Genomic DNA, 17,500 nt, shown 5'->3' on the forward strand with positions numbered 1-17,500 from the left:
TTCATATTTTTCAAAAATGAACATGATTACCTACAACTGTCAGTTCCTAATGGTATATCATACAATTTTGTAGGATTTATTTGTTTATTTATTTTCATACTTCTATTTTTTATTTTTATTTTTTCAATAGTTAAGACTTCCTGTTTAATTTAATTTTAGTCCTACTACAAAACTCTCCTACAGTATACTTTTGTATAGATACCAGTATAGGTCTTAAATCCATTTAGTTAGACATCTAGATGATGTGATCCAACTTCTGTATAGATACCAATATAGGTCTTAAATCCATTTAGTTAGACATCTAGATGATGTGATCCAACTTCTGTATAGATACCAATATAGGTCTTAAATCCATTTAGTTAGACATCTAGATGATGTGATCCAACTTCTGTATAGATACCAATATAGATCTTAAATGCATTTAGTTAGACATCTAGATGATGTGATCCAACTTCTGTATAGATACCAATATAGATCTTAAATGCATTTAGTTAGACATCTAGATGATGTGATCCAACTTCTGTATAGATACCAATATAGATCTTAAATGCATTTAGTTAGACATCTAGATGATGTGATCCAACTTCTGTATAGATACCAATATAGGTCTTAAATGCATTTAGTTAGACATCTAGATGATGTGATCCAACTTCTGTATAGATACCAATATAGGTCTTAAATCCATTTAGTTAGACATCTAGATGATGTGATCCAACTTCTGTATAGATACCAATATAGGTCTTAAATGCATTTAGTTAGACATCTAGATGATGTGATCCAACTTCTGTATAGATACCAATATAGATCTTAAATCCATTTAGTTAGACATCTAGATGATGTGATCCAACTTCTGTATAGATACCAATATAGATCTTAAATGCATTTAGTTAGACATCTAGATGATGTGATCCAACTTCTGTATAGATACCAATATAGGTCTTAAATCCATTTAGTTAGACATCTAGATGATGTGATCCAACTTCTGTATAGATACCAATATAGGTCTTAAATCCATTTAGTTAGACATCTAGATGATGTGATCCAACTTCTGTATAGATACCAATATAGGTCTTAAATCCATTTAGTTAGACATCTAGATGATGTGATCCAACTTCTGTATAGATACCAATATAGGTCTTAAATCCATTTAGTTAGACATCTAGATGATGTGATCCAACTTCTGTATAGATACCAATATAGGTCTTAAATCCATTTAGTTAGACATCTAGATGATGTGATCCAACTTCTGTATAGATACCAATATAGGTCTTAAATGCATTTAGTTAGACATCTAGATGATGTGATCCAACTTCTGTATAGATACCAATATAGGTCTTAAATGCATTTAGTTAGACATCTAGATGATGTGATCCAACTTCTGTATAGATACCAATATAGGTCTTAAATGCATTTAGTTAGACATCTAGATGATGTGATCCAACTTCTGTATAGATACCAATATAGGTCTTAAATGCATTTAGTTAGACATCTAGATGATGTGATCCAACTTCTGTATAGATACCAATATAGATCTTAAATGCATTTAGTTAGACATCTAGATGATGTGATCCAACTTCTGTATAGATACCAATATAGATCTTAAATGCATTTATTTAGACATCTAGATGATGTGATCCAACTTCTGTATAGATACCAATATAGGTCTTAAATGCATTTAGTTAGACATCTAGATGATGTGATCCAACTTCATTGCTATATTCACAACCTAACTTTTCAAATTCTAAAATAGCTTTTTTTTAAATAAGTACTTGGAATATTCAAGGACTATTTTCCTCTGTCTTTGGTTGTAAAACAACCAACCCTGATTTTAGTATTAGTATTGAGAACATAGGTATCATTATTCTTTTAGAGACTTGGAGAGATGAATCTGCTCATTGCCCACACAACTATATAGAAATGTCATTACCCTCACTCAAGCAAAGCCACATAAAAAATGGCAGAAATTCAGGGGGTATTTTAATCTGGTTCAAGGCTGAATACAAAAACAAAATAACCCTTATCAAAAAAGGGAATTCACACTTGTGGCTCAAAATTAAGAAAGAACTTTTAAATCTATGCCAAGACCTCTACCTCTGTGCAGTGTATATACCACCATCCACCTCCCCATATTATGATGATAGTCTTTTTGACACTCTTGTGAGTGAAATAAATTATTTCCAATCTGTGGGAAAAGTATTACTCTGTGGTGATCTTAATGCCAGGACCGGTAAAGAAATAGACTATGTTGCCATAGAAGGTGACAATCACATATTCCGTAGTACAACTCTGTACAACCAAAAAGTTAATATACAGAGGCAAAGTTTTGATGGTACCACTAATGCCAGTGGAACAAAACTGCTGCGATTGTGTAAAAGCCTAGGTGTAGATATTGTTAATGGTAGATTTAGAGGAGATTCCTTTGGAAGATTTACATTTTCCTCTTCCCTTGGTAGCTCTGTGGTTGACTACAACATCACCGACCTAGACCCTGAAATCATAACAGCATTTATGATAATGCCACAATTACCAATTTCTGATCATTGTCAGGCAATCCTACACCTAAAATGGTCAGATACTCAATTAGATCCTCAAATTCCTGAGCCAAACCTAATACCCCTACCTAGAACTTTCTGTTGGACAGAAAAATATATAGCACTATATGAAACAGTCATTCAAGATCATGACAATGAATGTAGGATTGAAAATTTCATATCGACCCAATATGAACATAATGAAACTAGCGTGAACATGGCCTGTGATCATTTAAATAATATATTTATCAAATTGGCAAACAAATCTAATTTAAAACAAACAAATAAAATGAAGAGAAAGAAAGTAAAAAGTAAAGAAGAATGGTTTGATAGGGAATGTGATCTATCTAGGAAAAAGTTAAGACAGCTATCCAATCATAAACACCGAAACCCAAATGATATAGAAGGTAGAGAGAACTATCATCTTGAACTAAAACATTATAAACAATTATTACAAAACAAAAAGTTTGAGTATATGAACAGAGAACTAAGCAAACTTGAACAATCAATAAACCAAAACACCTTTTGGTCAAATTGGAAAAAATTAACAAAAACAGATAAATTTGAAACACCAATCAAAAATGGTAATATATGGCTGTCTTACTTTAAAAATCTTCACCAGAACCCAGAAAGTCGAGAACTCATTCCTGAACAACAAGTAATAATATCCAAACAAGAATCCTTAGAAAAAACCATTAAAGAATACCAAAATCCCCTGGACTTCCCCATTACAATCACAGAAATAAAAGACCAAATTAAAAAACTGAAATCTGGCAAAGCTTGTGGGATTGATCGTATCTCCACAGAGATGCTGAAATTCAGCAATTTACAGATGCAAGAGGCCATAAAAAAAACTTTTTAATTTGACACTACAAAGTGGATTCTTCCCTACCACTTGGAACATAGGCCTTGTCACCCCTATTTTTAAATCAGGCGACAAATATGACCCAAATAATTACAGAGGCATTTGCATCACAAGCAACTTGGGGAAATTATTTTGCGGTATCATCAACAGCCGCATATTAAAATTTCTAGACAATCAGAACATTCTCAGCAAAAGTCAAATTGGTTTCCTGCCAAAATATCGAACATCCGACCACCTCTACACACTCCAGACACTAATAAATAAACACATACATCAGTCCAAAAAACAAAAAATATTTGCATGCTTCGTAGATTTTCAAAAAGCATTTGATCATATCTGGCATAGAGGTTTGCTCTTGAAACTTTTAGAAATTGGAATTGGAGGCAAAACTTATGATTTAATAAAATCAATGTATGAAAATAGCAAGAACAGCATTAAAATAGGAAATAAGCGAACAGAATTTTTTAGACAAAGCCAAGGAGTTAGACAGGGCTGCAGCCTAAGCCCCACTTTATTTAACATCTACATTAATGAACTAGCCACAATGCTAGAGAATTCAACAGCACCTGGTCTAAATTTATACAACAAAGATGTCAAATTTCTTATGTTTGCAGATGATCTAGTCTTACTCTCACCTACAGAAGAAGGTTTAAGACAGAATCTATCTATTTTAAACCAATTTTGCCAGATCTGGTCCTTAAAAGTAAATTTAGGTAAGACAAAAATAATGATATTCCAAAAAAAAGCACGATCAACCAAAAGTAAATTTCAATTCAAATTAGGCCCTGATATCCTAGAACATACAACTAATTATACATATTTAGGACTAACTATAAACGCCTCAGGCAATTTCAGCACAGGCATAAAAATGCTCAGAGACAAAGCTCGAAGAGCATTCTATGCAATACATAAAACTTTAAAGAAATTCCAACCCCCCATCAAAATTTGGCTAAAAATAATTGACTCCGTCATTACACCAATCCTCTTGTATGGCTCAGAAATTTTGGGGCCAGCTTTACTGCGATCAAAAAAATCTTGGGATAAATCTGTAATAGAAATCTTACACATGGAGCTGTGCAAAATCCTCCTACATGTACATAGAAGTACACCCAACCATGCCTGCAGGGCTGAATTAGGTCGTTTCCCTATGTCCCTGGCCATCACAAAAAGATCCATAAAATTCTGGATGCACTTAAAATGTTCAGACCCTCAAAATCTAAACCACAAAGCGCTACTTGAAAATTCAGCAGAACCAGATAAAGACAACCTCTTAAATTTGATTATAAACGACAATGACATTAGTGATACAAAACCAATACTACTAAAAGAAATCCACAATAACAACAAAAACGCCTACATTTCCCAATGGTTAGAAGACGCCCAACATAATAAGAAAATGAATTGTTACCTTAGATTAAACCGAAAATACGAACTAGCAAATTATCTGATTAAATTAAAACAACCACAAAGTCGCTACCTAACAAAATACAGATTGGGCGACCATAAATTGCAAATTGAAACTGGACGGCATAAAAGATCCTGGCAAGAGAGACACCAAAGAATTTGCTCCCACTGTGACCTCATGGAGATTGAAGATGAAAAACACTTCCTTCTGAGGTGCACCAAATATACTCCACTGAGAAATTTCTTTTTACCCTAAATTTCTAGAAAAAACCCCACAATTTAAAGGTCTAGACGACAATTCAAAAATGAAAACCCTCCTAGGTGAGGAAGAACAATCCCTACAGCTCTCTGCACAGTTTGTGCTTAAGTGCCACAAACTGAGAGAAAACACATAATGGACAAAGAGCAGAAATCTAAACCTAGTCTCAATTTTTTTTTTTTTTTTTTATTAATTAAAAAAAAAATGTTTTATTATTATTATTTTATTATTATCATCATTCATTATTCTTTTTTATTAAATTAATATTCTTTCTTAATATAATTTATTTATTATTATTTAATCAACATTGTTTTGTTTATCGTATATTTATGTACTGAATCTGTATACATGCTTTGACAACACAAACACTCTTGTCATGTCAATAAAGCTTATTTGAATTGAATTGAAAAAAATTTGAGAGAGGGAGAGGGGGAGAGAGAGGGAGAGGGGGAGAGAGAGAGAAAAGAGGGAGGAGAGAATGAGAGGGGATGGGATGGGGCAGGAATGAGAGAGAGCAAGAGAGAGGAAGGGATGGAGAGAAGAGAAAAGGGAGGAGAGAAAAGAGGGAGAGTAAGGAACTAGAATGCATTGCAGAGGAACAGAAAAGTGTGCTTGCTCAGGTGTGGGCCATGGGAGCGGACAGTGGAATAGGCAAGGGCTGTTCATGAGTATGTGTGTGTGTGTGTGTGTGTGTGTGTGTGTGTGTGTGTGTGTGTGTGTGCAGTGGAATAGGCTAGGGCTGTTCATGAGTATGTGTGTGTGTGTGTGCAGTGGAATAGGCTAGGGCTGTTCATGAGTATGTATGTGTGTGTGTGCAGTGACGGACTGGACGCTCTGGAAGGGCTGCGGCCTCTCGTGGGCTGTTTGGGCAGGCCAATCACGGGGCGGCATGCTTGTCGGGTTTCGCGCCCCTTCACCGCAAGGCCCACTATCAAGCATCAATAGTGTTAATTGGCTTCAAATCAGCCATTTATCTCTAACTCCCTCGTCCTCCTGTGCAATGGGAAACTGATCAGTATTTATACCAGATATGAGTCTCTATACTACAGTCATGGTGACCGTCAATATTTACATCAGTCTACATTCTTTTGTAGCCTTATTCAATCAAATGTTTAAAACGTGCATTGTTTGAAATTGAAATACAATAAATATGCCTGTATCTTTTATTTTATTATTGGTTTACAAAAGTTGAAGCAATGAAGCAATGACTTCTGGGAATTTCAAAACTGAATGCGTCTACTTCCTTCAGCACGGGGAATTGTATGCCGATCTAGCATGCCTTGATCCTCGGAATTTTCCCCTTATAAAAGCTAATAAACTGCCTCAAAATGCACTTCGAAACATAAGTGAATGTCTGCTTAAATTCAGTGAAGCTACGGTTGAAAATCTACAGTCGGAATTGACACACCTCGCTACGCACTGGGACAGCCTGAAAAAGTCTCCTCTAAACAAGTACACAGTCAGAGCGTCGGACTTTGATGATGTCATGGAGATAGAGGAAGATACAGAAATAAACCTGGTGAGCAAGAAATGTGCTACCTGCAAGAATTGTGCAATCTGTTGCTATTTCCTTCTCCAGCAGTTAAACCTCTTTACCTGTGCCTACAACAATATATGGTTAGCATACAGTATGAATTCCTACTAACACTATCATGTAGGTTACTCAAGTGGCATGCGAACAGAGTTTTTCCTCTTAAATTCATCAAGAATCGCCTAAGGACACGATTGTCACAGGATAATTTGGAGGTCTTTATGCTGATGGCGACAGAGAAAGAGGTCCTTGGATGCTGATGACGTGATAGCAAGGCCGTAGCCATGATGTCAACATTGGGGGGGACCAAATCTGTGGTGCGGTGTGAATTTCAATAACAGAATTCACATTTCCTGCCATGCAAAAATATTATTAAAATCACAAAACAGTCATTAGTTAAGTCAGTCAATTAGGATATACCAAACTTTTGAGGGACATAGGCACGGATGGATTATGAACCTCTGGGAATAGATGCAAAAAAAACCCTCCCCTGTTAAGATAGGGGCGCCCGGGGGCATACTTCCCCGGAAGACTTATAAAAATGACCCTTTATAATTATGACGACTTGTGAGTTTTGTGGAAATAGAAGAGAAGGGCGGAGAAGCAACTTCACACAGTCTTAGGCTTCAGGGCCCCCTGAGCTCTTGGGCCCAGTAGGTCCATTCAATAATACATCCCTGGACATAGACCTGTGGTATGACTCCATTTGTCCAAAATGTATATTTTAAAAGAAAATACAAACTAGAGTATCTTTGATAATCTCTATATTACACTGAATGCTTACTCATAGGTTTGGACCTATAGCCCAATCATATTTAGTATTTTGATTTTATTATTCTGGCAGCTAATCACACAATTTTAAGGTAGTTTGAAGGGGATGGGATTCAAGATAGCCTACTAAGTCAGGTCCCTCTTCTGTCTGACTCACCTCAAGTTACCCTATGCATTATAGTTTCTGGTTTCTGACAGAAATTACGTTTTGTGTTAACATGTAGAAACACTAGGCCTACTACAGCCTTTATTTGGTGAATGGAGGTGGAAATTCCTTTCTTTGGTTATTGTCCGCGATTCACATTAACTGTAGGCTATCACCGCCATTGTAAAAGTTTTTTCAACTTTTGTGCCGTCGCCACATTTGAGTGCTACGTTTTGCCTGCATGGATGCGCGATTGAGCGCGCATCTAAATGTAACTTATAAACTGGTTCATTTCTGACATTACTACTAGCATATGAATGCATTATTTATGTTATAAGACATGTGAAAGAAATGAATGACACAGGCATGCACAAATTCAAATAAAAGGACACCTTCGCTTTTTCACTTTCGCTATCATTGCGAGAAAATAGGCTATAATATGGAATTGCTTCAAAGTTCCCTTTGAGTCTGATCAGCTTCAAAAATGAATGGGGTTTCCTTAGACAGTGCTACACCTTTCCAACAAGTTTTGTGAGAATTGTACCGGTATCTTTTGCGATATTGTTGACAGCCCGCACCGCAGCAGGGTGCAGGAAGCTTTTGATAGCGCACGCCTCAAACGATAAACGCAAAACCTCCAGGACAAACCACTCACAGTGTAGGCTACTCTCTCTGAAACCATCAACAGGTCACTAATTTGTGCGTTATTTACGTTTGATTGCATTTCAGATGGCGGGACTTGTTGGTTTCCTGTAATAGCCTATAGCGTTTTTTTCTTTCTTTATTTTTCTATGTCCGAATATTGGGGGGGACATTTTGGTCACGTCAAAGTCTATGGTGACTACGGCCCTGCGTGATAGACAGGGTTGCGGAGAAGAGCAAGCTCCTTCGCAGGGTTGGGTCAGATTACTTTGAAATGTAATCCATTATTGACTACAAATTACATGCCAATTTTTGTAATCAGTAACGTAATCAGTTGGATTACCAAAAACATGTAACGTAATCTGATTACTTTAGGATTACTTTTAGATTACTTCAATAAATATGTCCCTTAAGAAAAAGACACCACCACTGAATTGATGAAAGAATTCTCATTCTATTTTTCTCTTTATTATTTCATTACATCTAAGAAATCTCTTTGCTCTGAGTAAAGTATTCCTGTGTGAATTAGCTGATCTTTTCCTCCAAAAATCTTAATGTAGCCCCTTGTTTTAGTGTTACCATTTACTTTGAGGTCACCAGGTCCCATTGTCTGAAAAACACCCAAAACTAATACATTTCTATAGCTATTTTCCACTTTGGGGGTGGTGTTTTGGTGGTTGAAATTTTCACCCCATCCCAAAATTGATCACTTAGTCATCATGGATGTGATCATGGATCACTATTCTCCAAACATGCACAACTCAGCTTAACCTTTATAAGGGCACACCTGGACAATGAATTTAGCGTAGGCCTACCTGCAAACAATGCAAGAGGCTGACTGCATTAGTGCTCAAAGTATTCTAGAAGTGTATCAATTATTTTTTAATAACTAACTAAGTCAAGTCATATTTCTGGGACTTTCTGGGATAATTATTTCTATTTTTTATTCACTCGTTCAAATGTTCATACAAATTCACAAGTTCTCATCAGGTGAGTGAAAGTGGTCATTTCAGATGTTTTTGCCTGCACTTCATAAAACTCTCATAGTTTGAGAACTTCAAATAATTTGTAGGATATTGCTTGTTCACAACTTGAGCTGTGTATGCAAATACACAGAGTTCACACATTTTGGATAAAATTTATTTTGGGACTCCCTGCTAATACTTTTGGGAATGTTAAAGTCTTTTTATTAGTATTATTTCATTTGAGCTACATTTTACACTGATATGAGTTCTCTTAGAGCCAGGCATAGTGAGCTGGCCCTCGGAAGAAAAAGTTTGGGGACCACTGCACTACATTAATGGCTGTGTTAGTAATCCACGTTTATTCCTTATTTCATTTCAGAAACCACACACACACCACGCACACACAATCACATACATATATCGAACAAATGGACACATATACAAAACATTGCTCAAGTTACGAAACTGTAAAGATTAAAGAAGATAAACAGTGGATCTGTATCCGTGAATTCTCTGACCGGAAATCGCAATCCATATCTTGCCACTCAGTCAAAACCTTTATCCTGGAGTCCCAACCTCCGTCACAACATTGATTCACACTGCTTCTTTAAGGCACTCGACACGCCCCTCCATTCTGTGCACAGAACACGCCCCTCACCAGATGCACATGCCACGCCCCTCCCCTATATGCACATGCCACTCCCCTCCCCTATATGCACAGACCACGCCCCTCACCAGATGCACATGCCACACCCCTCCCCTATATGCACAGGACACACCCCTCCCCTATATGCACATGTCACTCCCCTCCCCTATATGCACAGACCACGCCCCTCACCAGATGCACATGCCACGCCCCTCCCCTATATGCACAGGATACGCCCCTCCCCTATATGCACATGATACGCCCCTCCCCTATATGCACAGGATACACCCCTCCATTCTGTGCACAGGCCACGCCCTCCTCTACATGCACAGGCCACGCCCCTCTCCTATATGCACATGCCACGCCCCTCCCCTATATGCACAGGATACGCCCCTCCCCTATATGCACAGGATACGCCCCTCCATTCTGTGCACAGGCACAGTGGGTGTGTGTGTGTGTGCGTGTTGTGTGTGTGTGTGCGTGTTGTGTGTGTGTGTGCGTGTGTGTGCGTGTTGTGTGTGTGTGTGTGTGTGTGTGTGTGTGTGTGTGTGTGTGTGAGCGTGTTGTGTGTGTGTGTGTGCGTGTTGTGTGTGTGTGTGTGTGTGTGAGCGTGTGTGTGTGTGTGTGTGTTGTGTGTGTGTGTGTGAGCGTGTTGTGTGTGTGTGTGTGTGTGTGTGCGTGTGCTCGTGCAGTAGGTAGCATCATGAGCCACGCTGAAAGCACATTCTCGGCTAAGTTTGTTATTATTGTGGGGCAGCCGTGGCCTACTGGTTAGGGCTTCGGGCTTGTAGCCGGAGGGTTGCCGGCTCGATCCCCGACCAGTAGGAACGGCTGAAGTGCCCTTGAGCAAGGCAACAAGGCACCCAATTATCAGTCCCTCCAGGAATTCGCGATGTTGCAATCGCAACAATTAACGCAAATTCAGCAAATCCTCGTGAATTCTGGGCGACCTCGCAATTTTGTCCAAACACTGCAACTTTTTCGCAAATTTGACCAATCATCATGGTTTCCCTGTGAAATTTCACCTACCACAACAGCCCCTCGCGCAGAATATTGACTTAGATGCCACACTCACTTCTGCAGACACCAGAGACTGCCCTATAACTTGTTCACTCCTCTGCAGTTTTGATGACAATAAATAGAAGGCTAACGTTAATGATCTGCTTTACTTGAATCTGTCATCTCAACCTAGTGTTGCTAACTCAAATGTCAGTAACCTAACCTAACTGACATTTGAGTAGGCTACAATATGCAACCCATTGGCAAACGTTTACACCTGGAGATGTCCTTTTAGCTCGTGTCATGTTTGCTAGCTTGTGGGCTCAGTTTGTGTAGTGCAGTGCTACCAAAATCATAGAAATTAATAACATTGTAAGACATTTACCTCTTCTATGATCCAAGAATGATTTCATATGAGTTATTTTTTAACATTTATTTTAACTAATGACATAGAAAACATCCCGAATTCTATCCACATATCGTGATGCACTATGCAAAAAGTTATTTCGAGTCGTAGCCGAACACAGTGAGATGCAAGCGTTCCAATCCACTTAGATATGTTATTACGCTACTCTCACGTCCTTAAAGTGGCAGGCAGTCAATTAGACTTACACCACCAATGTAATAACATTAAAGAAAAGTGTAGTCTAATAGTTTAAATCAATATGAAATTACTAGATACTTAGTTGGCTATCAGTAATTATGCAAGTCACAGAATATGAATTATTAAAAAGATATGAACTTAATATGAATTACAACATATATGAATGTATTGAAACATATGACATTATGACATCTCTTTAGGAGGCTGTCTTTTTTGGACAGTTCTACGAAAGGTTCCTACTGCTTTGTGAATTACCCCAGTCAAAGTATTTACACAAATAAAGTAGGCCTACTTTGATTTTCTGTAACCCTTACTATTTACCTTTACTTATCCTTTTCAATAAGCATCAAGATGATCCGTGTAATTTTGGTCTTACTAACCTTAATTACCCTCAATTAAAAAATATTTTTTTTTAAAAATCGCAACTATTTGTGCATTTTTCACTTCCTCTCGCAATTTCTTCGCAACAAACAGCTAAAAACACTGCAACTTCCATCGCAATTTTTTAGAAAAGATGTCGTGAAATCAGGGTTTTTAGATCGCAACAATCTCAAAAAATCCTCGCGAAATCCTGGAGGGACTGAATTATTCTTTTAAATTAAAATTTGACTCGGGTACATTCACAAAAAGACCCTAGGTTGCATTTTGGCGAGATTTACGCCAAAATACAATAGTGTGCCTGCTTTAGCAAGCACACTAATTAGGTCCAGCATCAGTCTAAACTGGTCTAATGTGCCGTGTGTGTGTGTGTGTGTGTATGTGTGTCTGTGTGTGTGTGTAGGTGAATGTGAATGTGAGTGTGTGTGTGTGTGTGTGTCTGTGTGTGTGTGAGGGTGAGTGTGAGTGTGAGTGCTTGTGTGTGTGTGTGTGTATGTTGGTGTGTGTGTGAGTGTGAGTGTGTGTGAGTGCTTGTGACTGTGTTACTCCAATCTCACCTGTATCCCCCGTTTGACAAGATGGTCAAACAAACTCTTCCTCATGGTCAGCCTGCAATGAAATCACCACAACAGAACATCATTGATGTACCGTATTTTCCGGACTATAAGTCCCACTTTCTTTCATAGTCAGGTGCGACTTATATATCAAAATATATACAATTTAACATGTTTCTAAATGTTAATTCATACTGACTGACATGAACCAAAGCCTAAACATTACCGTCTACAGCCTGGAGAGGGCGCTCTAGGCTTGTGGAATGCAGAGCTATATATAGAGATCTTTTAAAACGGCATCTTTTTTTCTCTCTCACTCTCCCGAGCTTTTGCTCACCACCATCACCACTATTATCATCATCATCATCACCACTATTATCATCATCACCACTATTATCATCATCATCATCACCACTATTATCATCATCACCACTATTATCATCATCATCACCACTATTATCATCATCATCATCACCACTATTATCATCATCACCACTATTATCATCATCATCATCACCACTATTATCATCATCATCATCATCACCACTATTATCACCATCATCATCATCACCACTATTATCACCATCATCATCATCATCACCACTATTATCATCATCACCACTATTATCATCATCACCACTATTATCATCATCATCATCATCATCATCACCACTATTATCACCATCATCATCATCACCACTATTATCACCATCATCATCATCATCACCACTATTATCATCATCATCATCATCATCATCACCACTATTATCACCATCATCATCACCACTATTATCACCATCATCATCATCATCATAATCATCACCACTATTATCACCATCATCATCATCACCACTATTATCATCATCATCATCATCATCACCACTATTATCACCATCATCATCATCACCACTATTATCATCATCATCATCCCCATCACCACTATTATCATCATCATCATCATCATCATCACCACTATTATCATCATCATCATCATCATCACCACTATTATCACCATCTTCATCATCCCCATCACCACTATTATCACCATCTTCATCATCCCCATCACCACTATTATCATCATCTTCATCATCATCATCACCACTATTATCATCATCATCATCACCACTATTATCACCATCATCATCATCATCACCACTATTATCACCATCATCATCATCATCACCACTATTATCATCATCATCATCCCCATCACCACTATTATCATCATCATCATCATCATCACCACTATTATCATCATCACCACTATTATCACCATCATCATCATCATCCCCATCACCACTATTATCACCATCATCATCATCATCCCCATCACCACTATTATCACCATCATCATCATCATCCCCATCACCACTATTATCACCATCATCATCATCATCCCCATCACCACTATTATCACCATCATCATCATCATCATCACCACTATTATCATCATCTTCATCATCCCCATCACCACTATTATCATCATCATCATCATCATCATCACCACTATTATCATCATCATCATCATCACCATCACCACTATTATCATCTTCATCATCATCATCACCACTATTATCATCATCATCACCACTATTATCATCATCATCATCACCACTATTATCATCCCCATCACCACTATTATCACCATCTTCATCATCATCACCACTATTATCATCATCTTCATCATCCCCATCACCACTATTATCATCATCTTCATCATCCCCATCACCACTATTATCATCATCATCATCATCATCACCACTATTATCATCATCATCATCATCATCATCACCACTATCATCATCATCACCACTATTATCACCATCATCATCATCATCACCACTATTATCATCATCTTCATCATCATCATCACCACTATTATCATCTTCATCATCCCCATCACCACTATTATCATCATCATCATCACCACTATTATCATCATCCCCATCACCACTATTATCATCATCATCATCATCATCATCATCACCACTATTATCATCATCATCATCACCACTATTATTATCACCATCATCCCCATCACCACTATTATCATCATCACCATCACCACTATTATCTTCATCATCCCCATCACCACTATTATCTTCATCATCCCCATCACCACTATTATCATCATCATCATCATCATCATCATCACCACTATTATCATCATCATCATCATCACCATCACCACTATTATCATCTTCATCATCATCATCACCACTATTATCATCATCATCACCACTATTATCATCATCATCACCACTATTATCATCCCCATCACCACTATTATCACCATCTTCATCATCATCACCACTATTATCATCATCGTCATCATCCCCATCACCACTATTATCATCATCTTCATCATCCCCATCACCACTATTATCATCATCATCATCATCATCATCATCATCACCACTATTATCATCATCATCATCATCATCATCACCACTATCATCATCATCACCACTATTATCACCATCATCATCATCACCACTATTATCATCATCTTCATCATCATCATCACCACTATTATCATCTTCATCATCCCTATCACCACTATTATCATCATCATCATCACCACTATTATCATCATCCCCATCACCACTATTATCATCATCATCATCATCATCATCATCACCACTATTATCATCATCATCATCACCACTATTATTATCACCATCATCCCCATCACCACTATTATCATCATCACCATCCCCATCACCACTATTATCTTCATCATCCCCATCACCACTATTATCTTCATCATCCCCATCACCACTATTATCATCATCATCATCATCATCATCACCACTAATATCACCATCATCATCATCATCCCCATCATCACCATCATCATCATTATTTTCATCTCTAAATTACGTACTTACTTTTCAATCAGAGACACCACCACCTTGTTTCGCAGAATCCTAGATTCTGGTAGGAATGTCCTGGAGAACAAACACACAAGAAGCAAATTAAACATGTTGCAGCCAATAAGCAATAACCGAATAACGGCCAATAACGTAATAATGGCCAATAAAGTAATAACGTAATAACGGCCAATAACAGAATAACGCCTAATAACATAATAATGCCCAATAACTTAATAATGCCCAATAACGTAATAACGGCCAATAACGTAATAACGGCCAATAACGTAATAACGGCCAATAACAGAATAACGCCTAATAACATAATAATGCCCAATAACTTAATAATGCCCAATAACGTAATAACGCCCAATAACGTAATAACGGGCAATAACGGAATAACGCCCAATAACGGAATAACGGGCAATAACGGAATAACGCCCAATAACGTAATAACTTTAATGTACTAAAAAAGCAAAAAAAGCCCCCATCACACGCCACCCTATCCCTGCCACACACACACACACAGACACACACACACACACACACACACATATGCATAACCCCCCCCTCTATGCCACAGCCGAACTGTGGCCACACTTATACATTTTCTTAAATAGTTAAATATATAGATATATAGACTTTACTTTATTTCTGCATTGTTGCACTGTTGACTTACTCATTTGCACTATCACCATGACCACTATCACCATTGCACTACCACCATGACACTCATTCACACAGAGCACCTTACCATACCTTACCCATTGCAAGCGCCTCTTGATTGATTAATCACCACTATGTGGATACTGTTTTTAGAATTGATTTAGATTAAGTGTTAGTATAATTTGTATTTTTGTAATTTGTATTTTAGTAAATTTTTATATATTGTGTGAAGTCCAAAGTGTAGATGCTGTATGTTATTACACGCTTATCTTAAAGCACTGTGTCCGGCTGTTGCTCATACCTGTGTTCAAGGATTGTAGAAGAGGCAGGCGGGTAGGGAGAGGGCACACAGTCAGGCAAGCAGCAAGAAGATGGATAGCAGGCAGGCAAGCAGGTAGCAGGCAGGCAAACAGGTAGCAAGCAGGCGAGCAGGGGACAAGCAGGCAGGCAGGGAGGGAGGGAGAGAGGTAGGTGGCAGGCAGGCAGGCAAGCAGGTGGTACACAGTGGTTGTAGTCCAAATTGTATTCCACGAAGGAAAGGTTAATTCAAAATTTAAACTCTAATATAAGTTCCAAAACTGGGTTTTCTTCAAATCAAGTAGTTCCAACTGAAAGCGGTAAAAAACTATTTCACTACGGCATCTTCCATTGTCTAACTGAGACTGCTCACCATGTGGAAGACGCCATCTTTACCTGCACAGGTGACTTAAGACTATGTCAAAATAAAAGTTCCCAGCTGAAGGCCAGCAAATCTCAAGCAAAATAAGAGTCTACACCAAAAAGCAAATTCAAACTAAATTTGGCTTCAACCATGACACTCATTCACACAGAGCACCTTAGAGCACCTTACCATACCTTACCCATTGCAAGCGCCTCTTGATTGATTAATCACCACTATGTGGATACTGTTTTTAGAATTGATTTAGATTAAGTGTTAGTATAATTTGTATTTTTGTAATTTGTATTTTAGTATATTTTTATATATTGTATTAAGTGTTAGTATTATTTATATTTTAGTATATTTAGCATATTCTTTATCTTCTACTGTCCTTACTGCTTAGTTGTGTTTTTATATTATATACTTTAATTACTCTTTCTGCTGTTAAAGAATGTGTTTGTGTTGTATGTATGCTGCTGAGACCTTGAATTTCCCCTGGGGATCAATAAAGTATCTATCTATCTATCTATCTATCTATCTATCTATCTATCTATCTACACACACACACACACACACACACACACACACACACACACACACACACACACAAACACACATACACGCACACGCACACGCACACGCACACGCACACGCACACGCACACGCACACACACACACCTGTTGAAGATGCGTGGCAGGTAAAATTGGAGGAAGCTCTCTCCAAGAGGGACGAAGGGCAGGAGTCCGCAGTAGAACAACAGAAGGAGCTGAAGTCCCCGAGATACTGTGAACATGTAGGGCATAGAGGAGTTCTACACACACACACACACACACACACACACACACACACACACACACACACACACACATACACATACTGTGAACATGTAGGGCATAGAGGAGTTCTACACACACACACACACACACACACACACACACACACACACACACACACACACATACTGTGAATATGTAGGGCATAGAGGAGTTCTACAGACACACACACACA

The 17,500-nt window shown here is 38.0% G+C and overlaps 1 protein-coding gene across 3 annotated transcripts in view; it reads right to left on the reverse strand.

The window, feature by feature from the left end:
- gdpd3a (glycerophosphodiester phosphodiesterase domain containing 3a) overlaps positions 1-17,500 on the reverse strand; it is a 51,476-nt gene that overhangs the window by 12,710 nt on the left and 21,266 nt on the right. For all 3 annotated transcript variants that reach the window (XM_076297632.1, XM_076297634.1, XM_076297633.1), the window contains 3 exons: positions 17,170-17,303; positions 15,186-15,245; positions 12,298-12,349 (listed from right to left, as the gene is read on the reverse strand). In XM_076297632.1, coding sequence (XP_076153747.1) covers positions 12,298-12,349; positions 15,186-15,245; positions 17,170-17,303 — 246 coding nt within the window. The remainder of the gene's footprint in view (positions 1-12,297; positions 12,350-15,185; positions 15,246-17,169; positions 17,304-17,500) is intronic.

Source organism: Alosa pseudoharengus, unplaced genomic scaffold, assembly GCF_046254945.1.
Source record: "Alosa pseudoharengus isolate Yale_2024_CS ecotype anadromous, Long Island Sound unplaced genomic scaffold, YU_APseudo_1.1 YU_APseudo_1.1_scf_21, whole genome shotgun sequence".
NCBI classification, from domain to species: Eukaryota; Metazoa; Chordata; class Actinopteri; order Clupeiformes; family Clupeidae; genus Alosa; species Alosa pseudoharengus.